Raw genomic sequence first — 20,482 nt, forward strand, 5'->3', positions numbered from 1 at the left:
AGACTGCTATTATGCGCTAGGTGTTGTGGATTTAAAAATCTATTAAGTATTTCAGCTATCTTACATGTGGCCACATGTTAAAGAAGGCATTGGATTTACTCTACACAAAATACTTCCACCATAGAAATTACACACGCACACTACTTGCAGATATTCCCAACATGATTGTCTTTTACGGCTAAGGTTAGATTTTTGCAAACCCCATTAGCAATGTGAATGCTAGTGCAAATTATTTAACTAATTCTTACACCCCAATCCAATATGAACATTTGAGTTCACATCCATAATACTTATACCTCTGCATTTGAAGGCCACAAAATATACAATATGACAGGTGTGTGCAAACTAAAATCCTGAGATTTCACACACATTTTACTAGGCTTAAAAATGTGTATATGTGCTGCTGCAAAGGAACATTGCATGACTGCACCAATACACAATATAGTGAAAGTGTAACATATGACAAATAGCATATGAGGCCACCCAACAGTGCTGTCCAAAAGGGACATTTAAAAATATGTTGTGACCAACTCCAACAGATGCCCAACTTGCATCTGACTCAAAGACCTTGGTCTTGAACATGTGGACTTTGTGTGCAGCATTTGTCTGTGGCCACAATTCCAAACAAAGCTGCATTTGAGTTGCAAGTGTTTTTGGCCCTGTTGGCTTAAACAGGTCCTAGCCTAGGAAGTGTGCCAGTCAATGCCATCAACATTTAAGAAACACTTTGACAGAGGTGTTTTGCAAATCTCTATATGAGCACAGACCATGTTGAACGTGCACAATATCACATTTTAAAATGCACCACAACCATAGAGACTATAATAAATACACAAATAGCTCTAATATTAAAGGTTAAAACCACTACATATAGTGTGAATTCAGGGGAGGACCAGTATGTGGCTAAGGGGCCAAAAACCAAACATGCCATCAATATATTGAACAAGTAGACATGTGCCTAAACATGCCCCAAAAGGACTATGTATTGTCATACACAAGGATCCATACAAAGCACAGCAGTGTAGTAGTCAGCAGATACTTGATTGGGAGTGCTTGATGACACTCATGCATGGTCACATTTATTGTTAACAAACATGATTCTATAGTTGCAGCAGAATACATAGCAATTAAGACAGTGGTCTGTGTGCCCAAGTTACTTGTATCAAGAGTAGACAATCTGGGCAAAGTCAAGAAACATAAGCAGCATTGGAGAAATACTTCAAGGTGTAGTGACACACGAACTGCTGAACTCCAAAAAGGCACACCAGCTTGGCCTGTTGAATGTAAAAACAAAACATTGCTTCAGCAAGATTAGCTCATATACAACGTATAAGAATGTACTTCGTATATGCCTTGGTGCACATGAAGGTGTCCCCTGTAGTGTAACCTGGAAAGTGTCTTGTAAGGTTCAACACATTACTCTCTGTAATACTGCCTTGTGAGTTTTTCCTATAGCTTGATTTAGCTGTGTGTTTTGCATCATTTGTGCCTTGAAAGTCCCACCACAAAATAAAGTTACAAAATGTGCAAATTGCATATTGTCCACAAGCCAGAGCACCAAATGTACCTCAAAGTACTGTTTTTGTGACAGTAAAATGTCAACCAGCAACAACCCTTTACTCATATTATTCAAAACACTATAGATACTTTCATTCATCCACTGCATTCCCCATGGGCACATCCTCCCAAACATTGGGACCAGTTGGTGTTCCATATTAATCTACATCATTTGTACACAAAATTATTTCTTCCCAAACCTCAGTAGAGAGTGATATTGGATGGGAGATTTTGCAACAGGTGCCTATAGTACAGGAGCAGTTATCTAGGTAGCAAGTGACTGAGAAGAGACCTGTGTCTAGATGGACAATGGAGTGAAGGATGTGTAGGGTGTTATTCAGTGTCCAAAGCAGCAGATAGTTACAATTGAATGAGTATCTGCAAAACATTCTACGTAATAATTGGGAATACATTTACAGTAAGCAACTGAAACATTAAAAATTATTAAAACTCCTTTCTAAGCATTGCTTAGAAGTGTAGCAAGGCAGCTCATGCAGGAACCCATAATGCCTGTATGTTTCAAATATCAGATAGAAAGCAAACAACCTTGGGCCAATTTAAAGTAACAAATGCATTGCCTGTGTTCTTTGTACACACCTGTACTTTCAAGCATTAAAATCTACAATATGTTATCTTAACTAACACAAGTCCACAAATTACATAATAGGACCATAAATATATACTTACAAGCTGAAAAAGCCTACAAGTCCATGTCAGTTGCCTTCTGGATGCAATGGACATTTGCAATCCACTTTGATTAATTATTATTTTCAGGTGAGCCAGACATGTCCCAGCCAAGGCCTGTTAGTACACAAAGGAAAGCCTTTAGTTTTGCTATAAACACAACAATCATCAACATTATTGTTCAAACTGTTCTGCCTATAAAAGGCACATCTAATAAGCTCCATAATTCCAGACACAGGCCTTCCAGCAGCATTTCGATTAGCAGAAATCAAAGGTACACTTTTGATTCCCTCCCAAGTATCTGGTCCCAACATTTGTATTTGTTTCTTAAGAAAACTCCATTAACATAAATCCCAATACAATAGTTTGTGGACTGACAGATATTACACCAAGTGTGACAACCATATTTGATTATTTTTTTACCTTGCAAATCAATGTTGAAGATTAGGTGTCCAGGCACCACATTTTCATGAGGGATGGGGATCTGTTGAATAAACATGCACCATGGAAATTTTGCTATACCACATAAGAGTTTAAATAATAGGTATAAGATTGAAAAGCTTCAGAACACCACACCCCTAAAAAAAAGGTTACAATTCAGTAGTCAAATAAGACACATTAAAATGCTCATTAAACCTGCAATACAAACTGCACTGTTATTGTGTAACACCAAACATCCTGAAAACATCTTAAGTGCCTATAACACAGTAACTTTAAATAACACTCAATACAAATAAAATGCAATTAAGGAAACCACTAGCAACAAAACACAGTACTACTATCTATTGATTTCTAACAAACTTTTAGTGTGCATGAGGGTGTATTTTATAGGTGATTGTAATGAGCTAAGTATATGCAGGTGTATAGGCCAGGTATCAGCTGACGAGATCTGATGCTGGGTCTATGCAATGGTGGTTATGAGTAACTCTCTTTTATTTTATATGGATTAAAACAAGCTTGTGTTTAGTTCTTATAGTATACATATCTGATATTCATTAGACTACACATTGCTTTCTTGATTTTGAAATCATCAAACATGATCCTTTCTGTCCGTTACTAAGAAGGTGTGTTCAAGTGTTCAATTAATTCTGTTGAAGGACATTTTTGTGTGCAAATAGTTCATGTGCAGTTTGGTGTGGCTGTTCCCATCTGAAGTATACCTTAGTGGCTAAAGAAATGAGCTGCCAATGACAAGGTAAAGTGTTTGAACCCCAAATGATACCTGTATGTGGCTTAACTTTGTATGTTTCAGTTTATGTCTTACACTCTTTCATTTATCTAAGAGTGCTTTAGTATGTTTTGTTGTGTAATATGACATGTTGAACAGTGTGGTCAGCTACAACAGAGAAAAGCAGTTGGTCCAAATTACTTGATTGCAAAGATATAGGAAATCTCTACTGGCAAAAGTGAAAAAAGTGTCCAAAATAACCTTAGAGAAAAAGGAATAATTGGAAGTGCTAGCAATATTATTATAGTTTGGGTTTGTATTAATATACATGGCTACATTTCAATATGCAGACATTTTCACTCTGCATGTACCGAATCTGTATGTGTTTAATATTTCTAAGTATTGGCCTTTTTAACAAAGTTTTATGAAAAACAACTTATGATTGAAGTAGGTGGTCAGCTTTTAGTTCTATTACCTTTCATTGACATGTTGTTTTCATCACTTGTACATTGGCGTAGCAGCTAGCTATTCTACCTTGCAAACTTGCATGCGTGAGTTCAAGTCCTCACCAATGCTCTTGTCTCTGAGGGATCATTAATATGCTTGCCATATTTGTGTTGATGTTAAAAGTGTTCCTGGGGCCATAATATGCTCTGGTTGAAGGTGCATATATCATGTGTGTAATTAGCAAAATTGTAATGTTTTTTCTTACGAATCATAGTAGTTTTGCATGCAAAAGCACCATCAACAAGTGTCACATTATCCATTTCACATTGACAGTAATTCGAATGGTGGTTGTGGTGATTGTAAAGAGAATTAACATCAATATTTATTCCAACGTTGAATGTTAGTGCTACAATAAAAATATATATATTTTTTTATAATGCATGCTGCACTCCATTCCGGCAACTGTAATGAATGGGGAATGGACTGTGCACTCCATTCCGGCAACTGTAATGAATGGGAAATGGAGTGTGCACTCCATTCCGGCAACTGTAATGAATGGGAAATGGAGTGTGCACTCCATTCCGGCAACTGTAATGAATGGGGGATGGAGTGTGCACTCCATTCCGGCAACTGTAATGAATGGGGAATGGAGTGTGCACTCCATTTTGGCAGCCGGAATGGATAGGGAGTGATAGTAGAAAATATATCTGCCTAGCATACCAAACTGCAGTGTAGAGGCCTATAAAAGCCAGGCCTCTTTACTGAAGAGCCAGCAAGCAGCATAGTGCGCTATATGAAGCTAATTAAATCCGGCGTTCCGACATTCCGGCAGTTCCAATTTTAACCCTAAGGCCCTAAACATCATTATACATGTTAGACCTGGCAGTGGCATTTAGTAGAAAGGTGTGTGTAAAGCAAAGAGGATTTTTTTTAAACACAATCACAGTAATGGAACATTGGAGACATATATATATATATATATATATATATATATATATATATATATATATATATATATATATATACACAAATAATTATTTTTTTTCCCCCAAAAAAAAAATATTGATATGTGTGCTTGTTTTGCATATTTGGTTGTGGTTTTTATACGCAGAGTATGCTTCTAAAGGTTTTTAATAGTTGTTTGCGCTAGGTGTTTTGGATTTAAACATGATCCTGGCCGTCCTTAACTTTTGTCAAGGATCTGAGACAGGAGTGACGTCAGTTTCACTTAACTGCACAGAGGGAACGCCTACTGTTCTCAAGTGAAAAAGCATAACGCCTACTTTACTCAAATGATGTCTCATCTCCGCCCAGTCCGCGCCTACTCTCCTCCCATTCCCACCCCTTTCTTCTCAAGTCGTCAGCAGCCATCTCAAATATATTTGCGTTGGACTTTGAAATTGAGTTGACTTTGAGAGCCGTATCTGCCGTGATTGCGTAGCGTATGTGGCGTTTTGCGCATCTCAAGTGTCGTTTCGCGCATGCGCAGAACCAATTAGCAGTTGCGTATGCATTTGCGTTCCTTGATGAATCAGGCCCCGAGATCTGATGTGAAGCACCCTCCAGCCAATGCCGCCACTCCTCGAAGGCCCATTTAATTGCCAATAGTTCCCTATTACCGACATCGTAGTTGGCTTCTGCAGAAGAGAACTTACGGGAGAAATAGGCACATGGGTGTAGACGATGAGTATGAAGGTCCTTCTGTGATAGGATAGCACCGGCACCGACATCAGAGGCGTCAACCTCAAGAACAAATGCCTTGGTTGGATCCTGGTGTCTAAGGACCTGAGCGGACACAAAGGCTTTTTTCAAGCTTTCAAATGAGGCTACTGCTTGGGGCAACCAATTAGTTGGATCCATTCCTTTGTGAGTCAGGGCGACAATGGGAGCCACAATGTCAGCAAAGCCACAAATGAACCTTCTATAGTAGTTGGCGAAGCCCAGGAACCTCTGCACTGCCTTAAGATTGTTTGGTTGCACCCAATCCAAGATAGCTTGAACCTTAGTTGGATCCATGGAGAATCCCTCAAAAGAGATTACGTAACCCAGAAAGGATACCTTCTGCACCTCGAACTCACATTTTTCCAGTTTGGCATAAAGATGGTGTTCCCGCAATTTCTGTAGAACCTGTCTGACATGACCCCGATGTACGGACAAGGACTTAGAATAAATGAGGATATCATCTAAATAGATAACCACGAAACAATCTAGGAACTCCCGAAGAACCTCATTAATCAAGTCCTGAAATACTGCAGGTGCGTTGCTGAGACCAAACGGCATGACCAGATACTCGTAGTGACCAGAATGCGTATAGAATGCCATCTTCCATTCATCTCCTTCTTTAATGTGGATGAGGTTATATGCTCCATGAAGATCAATTATAGTGAAGACTGTAGCACCTCTTAGCTGATCGAATAATTCGGAGATGAGAAGAAGGGGATAGGTGTTCTTGACTGTAATGAGATTCAGTCCTCGGTAGTCAATACAAGGTCTTAGTCCTCCGTCTTTTTTGGACACAAAAAGCATCCAGCTCCTACTGGAGATTTGGATGGCCTGATAAAACCTTTCTGCAAATTGTCATCAATGTACTCCTGCATGGATTTGGTCTCTGGACCAGACAGAGAGTACAAGCATCCTTTGGGTAACTTGGAACCAGGTATAAGCTCGATGGCGCAGTCGAAGTCACGGTGAGGTGGTAAAGTATCCGCAGCTTTCTTGGAGAACACATCCCAGAACTTGTGCTATTGTGAGTAAATAGACTGGATCATACGCAGAGGTAGAGTCAAGCAAGACTGTGAACAATATGAGCTCCACTGAACAATTTCTCCTTTCTCCCAATCCACAACAGGGTTGTGACGAGAAAGCCAAGGATGGCCCAGGACCAATGGAACCGATAAGCTTTCAATAAGGAGGAACGTTATGGAGGCGGGTATTGCACCAAAGAATCTTTGATTTGTCCCGACAGACCTAGGCGAAACTGACTAGGTAAGGCAGGGTCATTCCATCCACTGTCAGGTGACCATCTACAGAATTCGGCGCAGTACTCCTGTGCCGACTGCCGACCTTGTTTCAAGGCCCGTAGATGAGCCTCAGCGGAGGCCATTCGATCCGGGTCATCATATAGTAGACCTAATGCCTCGAAGAAAGCGTCTACTGACTGCATGGCAGGACTGGTCTGCGGCAAGGAGAAGGCCCAGGACTAGGGGTCACTCTGAAGGAGGGAAATGATAATCCCGACTTTCTGTTGTTCTGAACCAGAAGAACCGAAAATAGAGCTTACAGCTCTCCCTGAAATTCCGGAACAGGGATGTATCTCTGGAGAACCGGTCTGGCAGATTCATTTTAGGTTCACAGGTGGAATCTGGAGTGGATTGTGAAGGCCTTGCAGCCTCTTCCTGAACAGACAAATGCTCAGACAATCCCTGGACCATTTGCGCTGGAGACGGTGTGGTTCCGCTTTCATCCATTCCAACCTTGTCTCCGGTACGTGTTATTTTTTATGGCCGGTTATAATGTTAGGAACCCCTCTAGCCGGTACAGCACAACCCGGAGTCTACTCTGCCAGTCAGGTGTTCACTGGAGCCCCAAGTGGTGGGGACAGACTTGGCCGCAGACTAGCAGAGGGTCGTGAAGTGCGTACCGACTAGGGAAAACACAGGAAAGCGGAGTGAAGTCCAGGCAAGGGTCGAGAGCCGGCAGCAGACAGGGAATCCAATACAAAAGCCAAGGTCAAGGGTCACAGGCACGGTAGCTAGGTCCAGATACAGGCAAGAAGGTCAAGGTCACAAGAAACACAGGAAATGTCCAAATCCAGGCAAGGGGTCATACACAGGCAATCCAATCGTAATATCCACAGGACAGAACTGGGAACACAGCAGGTCAGCAAACTGGCAACAGGAAGCCTTTACCGGCAGTGAGGCTGCAGACCTCACTGCCTTAAATACCAAAGGCACCCAATCAGAGCCTAGCTCTGAGTCCAACACAGCCCCCAGTAATAATTAACTTAATCAGCCCACAGGCTGTGTTATTTTGCGCGCATGCGCCCGGCTACCGGTACCGCCGGGACGCAGCGCCAGAGGGGAAGCGTCCAGCCGTTGCTAACAGCCAGGCAGGAACTGGAAATGACGTCCAGGTCATCAAGGTGACGGCCGGGGCGCCAGAGGCCACAGGAAGCGAGCCGCGGCGCCTGTGAGTACTGTCGTGGCTTGTGACAGATACACAGTATCTTGAAGACTTGGGGATTGTAGCGTTTGTATGAGCATGGGAATTTTTATTGATACTTAGACTATGTCCATACAGAATGTTTATTCAGTCATGTTGAGCTCAATCAAGAGCAAATGGGAGCATGTAGGATTCTTCACACTCCAGCTTAGCCAGTACTTCTAATAGAAGTCTGTTTGGAAATAAAAAAAAAACAAGGCTGCAGATAGTGTATATAGAAAAAAAGATATTGGTTGCATTAATCTATCTTGTGTCTTGTATTTTCTTATTGAAGACGCATATTCTCTATTTAACTCCTGAATAGATTACTGACGGATTTTAGATAATATTTCATACCTGACTCCTTTTATAGTGTTTTAAAAGTCTAGATCTGTTTTTCCCAATTGTTTCAAATTACATGAACATTTTTTTGAATTTGTTAACTGTTGAAAACACTTTTATCAAACTCAATTCAATCTATTGCTGTTAATGATGGTATTATTTTAAGAAATGTTTACTATGAACATTTTATATGTTATTTTTCTTATTGTAATATATCACCAGATCTGTTAAAATGTTTTGCTTGTAAATGCCATATGGCCTTTATGTATGACATTACAGTATGTTCCTACGACATGGTCTACCTGTAACTTAAAAATTAAATACATTTACTAACACAAATTGATTTGTTACCATTTTGGTTATTATGATGGCAGGAATGAGATTTCCTCAGTGCAATTAGACTACTAAAGGATCTACTACAGAATCATAGCTATGATAGTAAAGAGTCTGTGTAACGGAATCATATACCCTACATAGCAACATAGTAACATAGTTGATGAGGTTGAAAAAAGACACCAGTCCATCAAGTTCAACCTATTTTGGATCTCCTGCGATCCTGCACTTATATTTGAAATTAATCCAGAGTAAGCAACCGCCAATCTGTTTCAATTGTGAAAATCCCCCCAGACTCAATATTGCAATCCTATTTTTACCCTATATCCACTACTATCCTTCATTTTAAATTAACGGTCGTATCCCTGGATACACCTTTCCGCTAAAAATTTGTCTAACCCTTTCTTAAACATATCTATTGAATCTGCCATCACAACCTTCCCTGGCAATGAATTCCATATCTTGACTGCCCTTACTGTAAAGAACCCCTTCCTTTGCTGGTTGTAAAATTTCCTCTCCTCTAACCTTAGGGGATGACCACGTGTCCCGTGTATGGTCCTTGGGGTAAAAAGTTCCCATGAAAGCTCTCTGTATTGACCCCTAATGTATTTGTACATAGTAATCATATTTCCCCTTAGATGCCTCTTTTCTAAAGTAAACATGCCTAAACTGGCTAACCATTCCTCATAACTTAATGACTCCATACCCTTTATCAATTTTGTCGCCCTTCTCTGAACCCTTTCTAGTTCCAAATTATCTTTTTTATAGAGTGGTGCCCAGAACTGTACTGCATATTCAAGATGAGGTCTTACCAGCGATTTATACAGTGGCAAAATTACACTGTCTTCCCTTGCATCTATGCCCCTTTTTATGCATGCCAATACTTTGTTTGCCCTTGCAGCTGCTGCTTGACATTGAGCACTATTGCTAAGTCTACTGTCTACGAGCACTCCCAAATCCTTTTCCAATATAGATTCTCCTAAATTAATTCCATTTAATTTATAGATTGCGTTCTTGTTTTTGATCCCTGAATGCATAACCTTACATTTATCTGTGTTAAACCTCATATTCCATTTGGCCGTCCAATCCTCCAGTTTATTTAAGTCCCTCTGTAGAGAAGCTACATCTTGCTCTGATTTTATTACCTTACAGAGTTTAGTGTCATCTGCAAAAATAGAAACTTTACTCTCTAAACCATCACCAAGGTCATTGATAAATATATTAAAAAGGAGTGGTCCCAGCACGGAACCTTGAGGTACTCCACTTAAAACCCTCTCTGCATCATGGCACTGATTGACTGTTTCTGATAATATTTGCAGATGGTCACTCAGAGCTGTGATTCTGTCAGGACAGGAAAATCAGCATTTCAACTACTAGGCACACTATACATTTGTTACTGGAACAGAAGAGAGATCCATTAGGGTAAAACAGCTCTGTTGTTTAGAAGAGGGACAGCTAGGCAAGTAAATATTATTGTACAATTATATTAGGGATTGACTTGATTGATGTAACTAAGATTTTACAGTAAATAATAAATAAATGTAAAGCTAAATTAGGTCAAAATGTCATTGATGAATAATGTATCAAATAAATATCTCTCAGAAGGTTAATGTTGAATTCTGTGTAAGCACAGCAGACTTTTGCAGTGAAACAAGAAGTAAGCATAGATTTAACATTATTATTATTTTCTTTCAAAGTTCTATTGCAGAGAAATACCAATGTTCTCCCATATTGTAAGCCACTATTGTTCTCTCTCTGTCCTTTTATATACACAGGATACCAGTGAATATGATCAGAGTAGCATACAGAGTTTGGAGCTCCTAGATCTACTGTTTGATTGTCAGGATGGTATTCTTCGCCATGAATATTCAACTGCAGAGCCCTTTTGGACTGCCTCTGAGCCAAGTGTGAGTCTTTAAGAAATAGGTCATTGTATCATACCTTTGCTGTTTTGTCTGTCTAATTAAAACCTTTTTATACAGATCCCTCCTCAGGATGATGAAGCATTTTTGTCTTTGCTAATGGTGCCTGATGACTCCCCATCAGACTCAAATCTATGGTCACCAGCAGCTAGTGACAGTGGAGTATCTGAAGATGCCCACTCAGATCAACAGGATAGTCCATTCCAGTACCAGTATACAGATTCTTGCCATATAATGCCCAAACTGAAGGATCTACGAGAACCAGATGTATCTATAGATCTGGGTGAGCATGCAGGTATGTGCCACAAAAGACCATGCACCATTTTTTTTTTTAACTAAACACTGACAGTAAAGCATTTGCTGGGTAATACATCATTAAGAAGATAATGGTTTAGTAAATGAATAATATTGATATATTGTAAGTATTTTTATAAAATGTGTTTCATAAAAGTTTGAAGATAAAATTCTTGGTTTTACCAATCTAAGTAGGAACTTGCATTGACACCCTACTTGTGTTGGAAAATATTTGAGAGAGGTTCTAGAGCCTAGAGCACTCTAAATCTGTTGTAGTGCAACTGCAAAAACTTTAAATGATAAATAATTTAATGATTAATAATTGAATGGATGTCACAGATTCAGAGTCAGGACGGGCCTCGAAGTCTGCTCAGGCGATACTGAAATATTAAAGAGGGTCATCACTAAAATCAGTGCAATAGAAATATTTCTCTTTCTCAGTCTAAGGGCTAGATTTACTAAACGGCGGGTTTGAAAAAGTGGAGATATTGCCTATGGCAACCAATCAGATTCTAGCTTTCATTTATTTAGTGCATTCTACAAAATGACAGCAAGAGTCTGATTGGTTGCCATAGGCAACATCTTCACTTTTTCAAACCCGCAGTTTAGTAAATATACCCCTAAGTGTTACTGATTTATTTTAAACTCTTTCTATCAGCACGATTACTATATGTTATAGACAAATATTACCAGCTATTATTAATAAGAATATCGTTATAAATTATTCATTACATCAGCATGACGAATCTTAATATTAGACAGGAATTAAGCTCAAGAAAAAGTGGGTGGGGATAAGATACAGATGGCATCTTCAGTGATTTATCAAATTCTGAAAATTTAAATTCACATTGTTCAGAAGATCTGTTAGAAATTAAATATCTTTTGATTAAAGAAACCAAGACATATTGGAACAAAGCAACATCTGAATGCTACATAAAAAAAGCTTAGTACCGAGAAGACTAAGACCACGCATTTATCCAGCATATAAGTTAGCAAATACAACCCTTGAGGAAGAATGGGAGGGAATCCTTCTGAAATGCTCTTTTGATCTAATGAAGGTCTTAATTAAACATGACCAGATTAAATTTGATCATTATACAGTAGAAATAATGAAATTGGATAAATTGGAAATTGGAAATTGGATAAATTGAAGGAATATGAGAATTTGGACACATTTCAAAAAACTTATGAGAGATATAAAAAGGAGATTAAGGAAATTGAACAAATAGTCAAAGATATAAAAAAAAAAAATCGCAAGAGATAAAAATGACTTTGAACAGAAAAAAATCTTTAGATGGAACCAATCAAGAGATAAAATTAGGGCACAAAACCAACATGAAGGCTATACCACATCTGAGACAGAAATATCAGATGTGGAAGCACGTGAAAGCCCCATGAGAAATAGAGATTACCCACTCTCTCAATGAGATTTTTTTAGGGAGAGGTACCAGAATAAAGGATACAGACATAGGATTAAAAGAATGAGAAGGGGTGGCCAGAAATCTAAGAAAGAGAGTATTAAGGGAAAGGGAAGGGAATCCCCCAAGACAATACAGGAGGACAAAACGGTAAATGAACATTCCAACTCCTTAAAAATCATAAATTTAACCAATAGAATACTGACACCAGCTTAAGAATATATTTTATCTAAAGGACTATCCTTTTCTCCTACCAAAGATATGGATAGGTTTGAAATTGAAAAGGACCTTCAACTCTTCATAAGGAAATTATTGCTACATAAATTCTTTAAACAAAACAAGAAAAAATTTCACAAATCAACACTACTATTGATGCAACTTTAATCTCAGATAAAATATTAGAAGCATCACAATTCTTCATTATAGATTCTAGAGATCAAGAGATTATTGAAATGTTAGAAGAACTACAACGGGAACCAAACACTAGATATCAATCCAGTAAGGAAAAAAGGATAAGTGTACACTACTACAGAAGAAGTCTACTTTTGGTCCCAACCCAACTATATGTCCCCAGGTTATAATTTATTTACAACTAGTATCAAAAGATCTTGATACTATTATGCATAGACCCTATTGTAAGGGATATAACATAACAATAGAGGAAAGAGAAGCACTGAATGAGATTAATACATGGGGAAATGTCATTATAAAACCCTCTGACAAGGGGGGAAATATAGTCCTCTGGTCTATAGAGGACTATAAGACAGAAATATTCAGACAACTCAATGACAAAAACTGCTATCGAAAATTGTCAACTAACTCCACTAATGTCTTTTTGAGGATATATTAAAATCTTATTAAAGAAACCTGGGACAAGGGTACAATTAATAAGAGTGATTATGAATTCCTATATGTAGAAAATCCCAAAATTTCTACGTTTTACGTGCTCGCAAAAATACATAAAAATGAAAGAAAACCACAAGGAAGACCAATCGTCTCTGGTATAGGCAATATGACAGAGAAAGCCAGTATGTATGTTGACGAACATTTAAGAGAATTTGTATTTGCTTTACCCTCCTATTTACGAGACACCCTAGATATTTTGGGGAAAATACAAATTATCATTGTGAGTAGGGATATCATTGTGTACGTGTGATATAGAAGCTCTTTACACGAGTATTCAAGATGAAAGAGGTCTATTTGCAGTAAGGGAATTCCTTAAGACAAAGATGAAAAATTATCACAATGATTTTATTTTGAGTTTATTAGAATTTGTACTGACCAAGAATTACTTCATATATTCCTCCAAATAAGGGGTACAGCAATGGGCACAAGATGTGTCCCCACATATGCGAACATCTACTTAGGGTGGTGGGAGATGGAAGTAGTATTCGCAACGGAAAATGAAAAATATACACAGTTTGTTGTCGTCTGGTTATGATTCATAGACGACATCTTTATTATATGGGAAGGAGACGTGGAAATTTCAAAGGAATTCTTGAATTCCCTAAACATTAATCAAATTAATCTGGAATTAACCTTTGATGTGAGTTCATAAAAGGTTACTTTCTTGGACCTAACTATATTTGTTACGGATAATGGAGAATTATCAACGGATATGTTTAGGAAAAAGATGGCTACTAATAGCATATTACATGCTTCTAGTTCACATCTCCCCTCGACAATTAGGGGTATCTCGAAGGGTGAATATTTACACATGAAGCTTAATTGTGGAAATGATATTATCTTTGAAAAACGAGCAAAAGAGTTGAGAACTAGGCTCAAAATGAGAGGCTATAGTGAGAAGATGATTAAAACATCTTATATTGAAACAACCAAGATAAAAAAAGATACTCTAATATTTCCAGAAAGTAATTTGAAAGCAAAAAAGGAGTCAGTCAGGTTTATAGGCACCTTCAATAATCAATGGAAACAAATACAATCTTGTTTGCAAAAACATAGTAATGTACTACAACAAGATCCAGATCTCCAAGATATTGTGGGAGACAGAATCTCACTCAGCTGAAGACGATCTATAAATTTGAAAGATCTACTTACGCATAGTCACTTTCAAGAGGAAGAAACCCTGGGAATAACGAATAGAATTATGGGATCTTTTCCTTGTAGTAAATGCAAGGCGTGCAAATTTATGAAAAAGACTAAACATTTTACAGATACATACAATAAAATACATATTATCAAAAATGTTATAAATTGTGACACTCAAGGCATTGTCTATTGCCTTACTTGTACTTGTAATTTGCAATATATTGGAATGACCAGTAGGCCATTGAAACAAAGGATATTGGAGCATATAGGCAACATCCGTAATGCGGAACAAGATGTAAGAAAATTTAAAACTTTAACTAGAGTTGCAAAACACTTTTTGAAAAAACATAATTGCAACCCTTCACATCTTATGGCATATGGGATGGAGAAAGCCATTCTGAATATTAGAGGAGGTGATGATTTTTCTGATGAATACTATACACCCAACAGGTCTGAATGAAAACAACAGCTATATGGTTTTTCTTTGATGACTTCAATAAGTGATTAGATTAATATGCCTACCGAGAAACACTATACTAATTACACATTAAACCCGTGTACTAATATGACTTGATCACTCTTGAATGTACTAGAATTTACTCCATATATAGCTAATATATAAAACTTACACTAAATATTTATAGAATATATAAATTGGTGTTAAATTATTTTTATATTATTATATAATTTTAATAAATACATATTTTTATTCATATTTTTATTTTATATTCATTTTCATTTTTATTTATATTGTATTATCTGTTTTGCACTTATATCAACTCTATTATATTAGAATGGTCCTAATTATGCATGTTAATTAATCCACTGTATTTTAGTAGTATATTTAAAATAATTTAAGATTGTAATTATAATTACTCTATTTAAATCACCATGGTGATTACACAAATAACACCATATCGTTTACTTGGATGCGATTTTCAGTAGTGGTTACACCCAATAATTTTATATTTAATCCACTCGGATGGGAATTTTAGTAGTTATATTATTCACTAATGGTACCTGTACACTCATGTATGATAATACAATTATCACATATGCATATATATTAAGCACTATTATTAGGTAGTTTACTATAGTGGCCAAGGAGTAATTCAAACTATTGAAGATAAAAGTATATAGTATTAGTTATAATATAAATAACTGACGACATCGTTTGGATGATTGTTGAAATATAGATGTTGTCAAATGGGATTAAAAAGAGCACAATGAGTAGCAATATAGGAGAATACAAGTGTAAGTGAAAGCTATAGAATATATATGTTATATATACATATATATAATAAGGATGAAATAAAATCTAAAACATTGACATATATTGTCAGATTATATGATCACGGAAGTTGATGGATGCACATTTTTGAATAAGACGAGATGAATGAGACACATGCACTAGGATAGGATCTTAACTCCTTGAATGGGAGTATATCGAAGGACGGACTTATAAAGATGGCAAATTGCCATTCATTTAAAATCATGTCGATTATACTTACTATTAAAGTAATTTTATCGTTTTCAAATAAGCATTGCCCAAGCGATTGTATTGTGTTTCCAATGCACAAAGTAATTTATTTTAGCAGATGCAAAGTTTAACAGTTCAATACATGATTATAATATAATACAGTAGAGCCAATACCAAAAGATAAATACATACCGCTGTGTTCCCATGCGCTCGCTGCGCTCCCACGGGTACCAGTGGATAGTATAGTCCATTCCAATGGACGTTGATACAACCTAAACCGCGGCTGGAGGACACTGAGCCCGACGTGCAGGTTTGATGTTTATACCTTCACCCACAATATTCATTTTTGCTGACTACAACTTTACTCTTAGGAGCATCTAGAGCTGGGAACAGCTGCTGAATTTGCTCACTAATCAATTTCATATGCCTCCTTTTTAGTATGTTACACTTTTTTTATTTACTTGGATTTATCTATGTTATATGACACTCTAAGGAGATTGACTAAACTGAAGTGCACATCTAAATCAGTCTGGGAATTAATCTAACGAGACTGACATTCAAGTGGAAGCCCTTTTGCGGTTTCCTTGAACTTACACTTCAACTGATGTTCTAACTGGAGGCTATCTAAGTGTGCTTTATCACTCGGAATTACCTGCATATCTTCATTGTCTATTGCATGCGGTCAATTGGATAATAGTTGCTTTTTTGTGAGGTCTAACCATCTGTATAACGTTAATTACAATATTAACCTCATAATAGCCTATTCTATGATGCTGATGACATTCAGCAGTTTTTGAAGGTTCTTTGAACCTGGTTATATGTCTATGTGGGATATTATGTATAAGTCTCAAGTGATACTGTTTTAATAATATATATATATTTCTACTATGACATTTATAATGAGATTATGCCAATGATCTAGTCTCTTGATTGTTAAGTCTCCTTTGATATTTTATCTATTTAACCAGAATTTACTGAAACAATTGCCTATCATATCTATTGTTGATACACATGTATTTGTAATAAATTTTATATCGATTTGAGTTTTGCGCTATCTTATCATATTCCAGTGGATAGTAGTTCACTCCAGAATACTGTGATCAGAGAATGACTGAAGCTATTGGGAGCACAGCTATGATTATATACATTCAGTGTTACAGAGAGAACAATGCAGATGACGTGGCTTGCTTCTATAGGTCCAGACTTCAGGTGGGTCCAGTGTAAACAGGTCATAGGCTAGTTCAAACAACCCCCTCAAAGGCTGAGGGTCAACATTCCAGATGATTCTCCCGCCCAGAAACCAGTTACAACTAGTCCATTAGCATTTTACATTTTTGTATCACTCTGACTATTTATTCCCTAACATCAATAACTAGAGTGTGAAATATACGATCTCTTCGGCGAATGAACCGGACAGCTGCTGATGAATAGGGGATTAAAATTATATCAGACATGACACATTTCCTATAACCTGAACCTTAAATAACACTGAAGTGTACATATAATCATAATATATAAACTAATAATAAACTAAATACTATCTGCTCATAAATCACTGTGCAATGGAATCCATATAAATATGAAATATATATAACATATATATATATATAACATATAAATATATATATATATATATATATATATATATAAATGTTGTAGTGCGAGTGTGTGCGTGCGTATGTTACCGTGCGATCGCGTTATGCCACATGTAGCGTGGCGTACTGAGTGCAATCGTACAATAAAACAATATTAACCAATATACTTTCGTTAATCCAATTATACGACTTCGACATTACCCATGTTTTTTGTAATTACAAATGTCAGACAGTACATGTGTTCTTGGAAGTTTGTTATTCATGTTGAATCTGACGATTGGAATTAATTAAGATATACTTAGGTGGAGGAGTATACATACTAAACATAATCTGGATACATATTAGGATCTACTATAATGGTAGTTAATATGGAGTAATTGGGCATAAATTTATATAATCACTGTCATAGTGTAAGAGTTAGAAGATATATATCATCAGATCAGATAATCATGGACACTGTGGGATATGTATTTTGAGAATATGAGAAAAATGAGACTCACTTAGCAGGGTAGGATCGTAATCTGTCCAATGAGAATACCTTAAAAGGTGGGACTATATAGCTGGGAAACTACCACTGGTATAAAATTATGTCGATCACAAATGGCAATTCGCCATTGGTTCAAAACTATGTTTACTATACCTACCAATGTCTCTTGTTATTAGAAACGTCAGACGGGATATATGTTTTATAAAACTTGTAACCTTTGTTAGGATGATCAGAACTAATGTGAATATACGTGCAGGTGGATAGTGTATATATATTAAAACATATTCCGGATACCTACTGGAGATTGGTTGTAACGGCAGTTAAATATAGAGCAATTTTGTATAAATCCTTTACACTTACATGTAAATACTACCACAAAATAAGACCTAAGGGTTGTATACTACCAGATTGGGTAATCATGATTACTGAAGGTTATTTATTTTAAATAACTCCTGTTTCCACCACTTCTAACTCTGCTCTCCAGCTACTTAGCCCTCCTCCTCGAGGGTCCTCCACCCCACGTCCACTCTCGCTCCCTCCTCCCCCCTGGGGGTCTCCCTGTCTTCCATGCCCTCCTTCTTGGGCCCCGTCATTTGCGGATCCTCCCTCCCCCTTCCCCGCCCTCTCTAGCTGTGCATTGAGCGTACTGAGTTGCTGTGTTTACTGTACTGTGCTGTCTCCCATTGTATTGTGATTTTGTTTGTCTCTGTACGGCGCTGCGGATGCCTTGTGGCGCCTTATAAATAAATATTAATAATAATAATAATAATAATTTATTTTGATAACATGAGACGAATAAGATTCACCTAGAAGGGCAGGATCGTAATCTGTCCAATGGAAATACCTTAAGAGGCGTGACTATGCAGTTGGTAAACCACTATTGGTACAAAATGATGCCAATCACACTTATCCACACCTTCTGATATCTGCAACGTCAGAAAGTCGGCGTGTCCTATAGGGTATATAACTCCTGTTAAATTAGACGATCGGTTAGTCCATAAAAATGCACAGCGAAATGGATGCTTGGAATATTTAATTTAATCGTTCAATAAGAGTCTGAATTCCTGATTGTTGCAATGCTGATAAAATGCCCTAGAATAAGGAATGAGGCCAAGATTACTATAGTATAGGGAAGCCAACATTTGAAAGAAGATTCTGTCCTCACTAATAATGCCGATATGGCAGCATATAACATTAATTAGTTATATAGAGGGGATGTAGTAAGAGAGGCAATATGGGAGAGATCTATATCAGGAATAGCTATATATAGGACCCTACTGGACACATGAGAATATATATTTAGGTATTCTCAGAATAATTTAGCACTATATTTCTGTTTAATTCAATATTGTCATTCTCTACAATATTAGAAGTAAAGCAGCAGCGCATCCAGAGTTTTAGCTCACACCATTTCACGTATTATCACACTATATTTCGCTTATTTTAAAAAAAATTGTTATATTTTTCTAATAGAAGTTATATTTTAGATGCATCTGATGTTCCAAAAACGATTCTATTACTGACGATAAGGGAATTTTAGTGCACCAAGCAATTAACTTCTAGTCGTTTCTTTTATTTGTATTCAACATAAGTTATTGGTAGCACTCCTCTTTGAAATATTAAAGAGGGTCATTCCTAAAATCAGTGCGATAGAAATATTTCTATTTCTCACACAATAGCAGTCATCAGGAGGTGCAAGGAGCAACACAGGAGCAGACACAGGAAGGCAGAAGTCAGGTGAGTAACCTATTGCTCTGACACAGGGCTTGTGTCAGAGCGCGATTTATATACAGGAGAAGGAGGAGTTTTGAATTCTGCGCCACTCTTGCATGATCTGCACCGCTGCAACCCGGAAGTGACAGGCAGCCGTCAGTGCGGAGGATCGGGTAAGTATTACAGAAGTGGCATGCAAAAATTTGGGATCTAGAATGGGGCGGTTAGTGGAGTCTGCATCAGCCTTCTTGTTCTTCGATCTGGGTCGAAAGTTGACGTGCAAACTAAAGCGAGAGAAAAGAGAGACCAACGAGCTTGTCGTGGATTCAAGCACTGGGCCGACTGAAGATATAACAAGTTTTTGTGAGCAGTAAAAATAGTGACCGGGAAACGTGCCCCCTCCAGGAGGTATCTTCATTCTGCAAATGCCAATTTCATAGCCAGGAGTTCTTTGTCACCGATGGAATAGTTTTTCTCCACCGGCAGAAACTGGCACGAATGAAATCGTTTCTCTGGGGGAAAATTCTGGGATAGACCTGCCCCAACTCCTACTGATGAGGCGTCTACCTCGACAAAAAACAGCACAGAGGTTTTTGGCTGTCAGAGAACAGGAGCCATAGACAATGCCTCCTTAAGGTTGGTGAAGACAGATATGGCACATGGAGTCCAGGTCTTGGTTTCAGCTACTTTCTGGGTCACAGCAATGATGGGAGCCACAAGGGAAGAGTAGACAAGTAGAAATTGCCTATAGTTGTTGGTGAAACCGTTGATGTTAGGAACCCCTCTAGCCGAT

At 37.6% G+C, this 20,482-nt stretch overlaps 1 protein-coding gene across 3 annotated transcripts in view; it reads left to right on the forward strand.

The window, feature by feature from the left end:
* CREB3L3 (cAMP responsive element binding protein 3 like 3) overlaps positions 1–20,482 on the forward strand; it is a 169,832-nt gene that overhangs the window by 47,745 nt on the left and 101,605 nt on the right. For all 3 annotated transcript variants that reach the window (XM_075204863.1, XM_075204864.1, XM_075204865.1), the window contains exons 2-3: positions 10,507–10,638; positions 10,714–10,948. In XM_075204863.1, the coding sequence (XP_075060964.1) occupies positions 10,507–10,638; positions 10,714–10,948 (367 nt within the window). The remainder of the gene's footprint in view (positions 1–10,506; positions 10,639–10,713; positions 10,949–20,482) is intronic.

This window comes from Mixophyes fleayi, chromosome 1 (genome assembly GCF_038048845.1).
Source record: "Mixophyes fleayi isolate aMixFle1 chromosome 1, aMixFle1.hap1, whole genome shotgun sequence".
NCBI classification, from domain to species: domain Eukaryota; kingdom Metazoa; phylum Chordata; class Amphibia; order Anura; family Limnodynastidae; genus Mixophyes; species Mixophyes fleayi.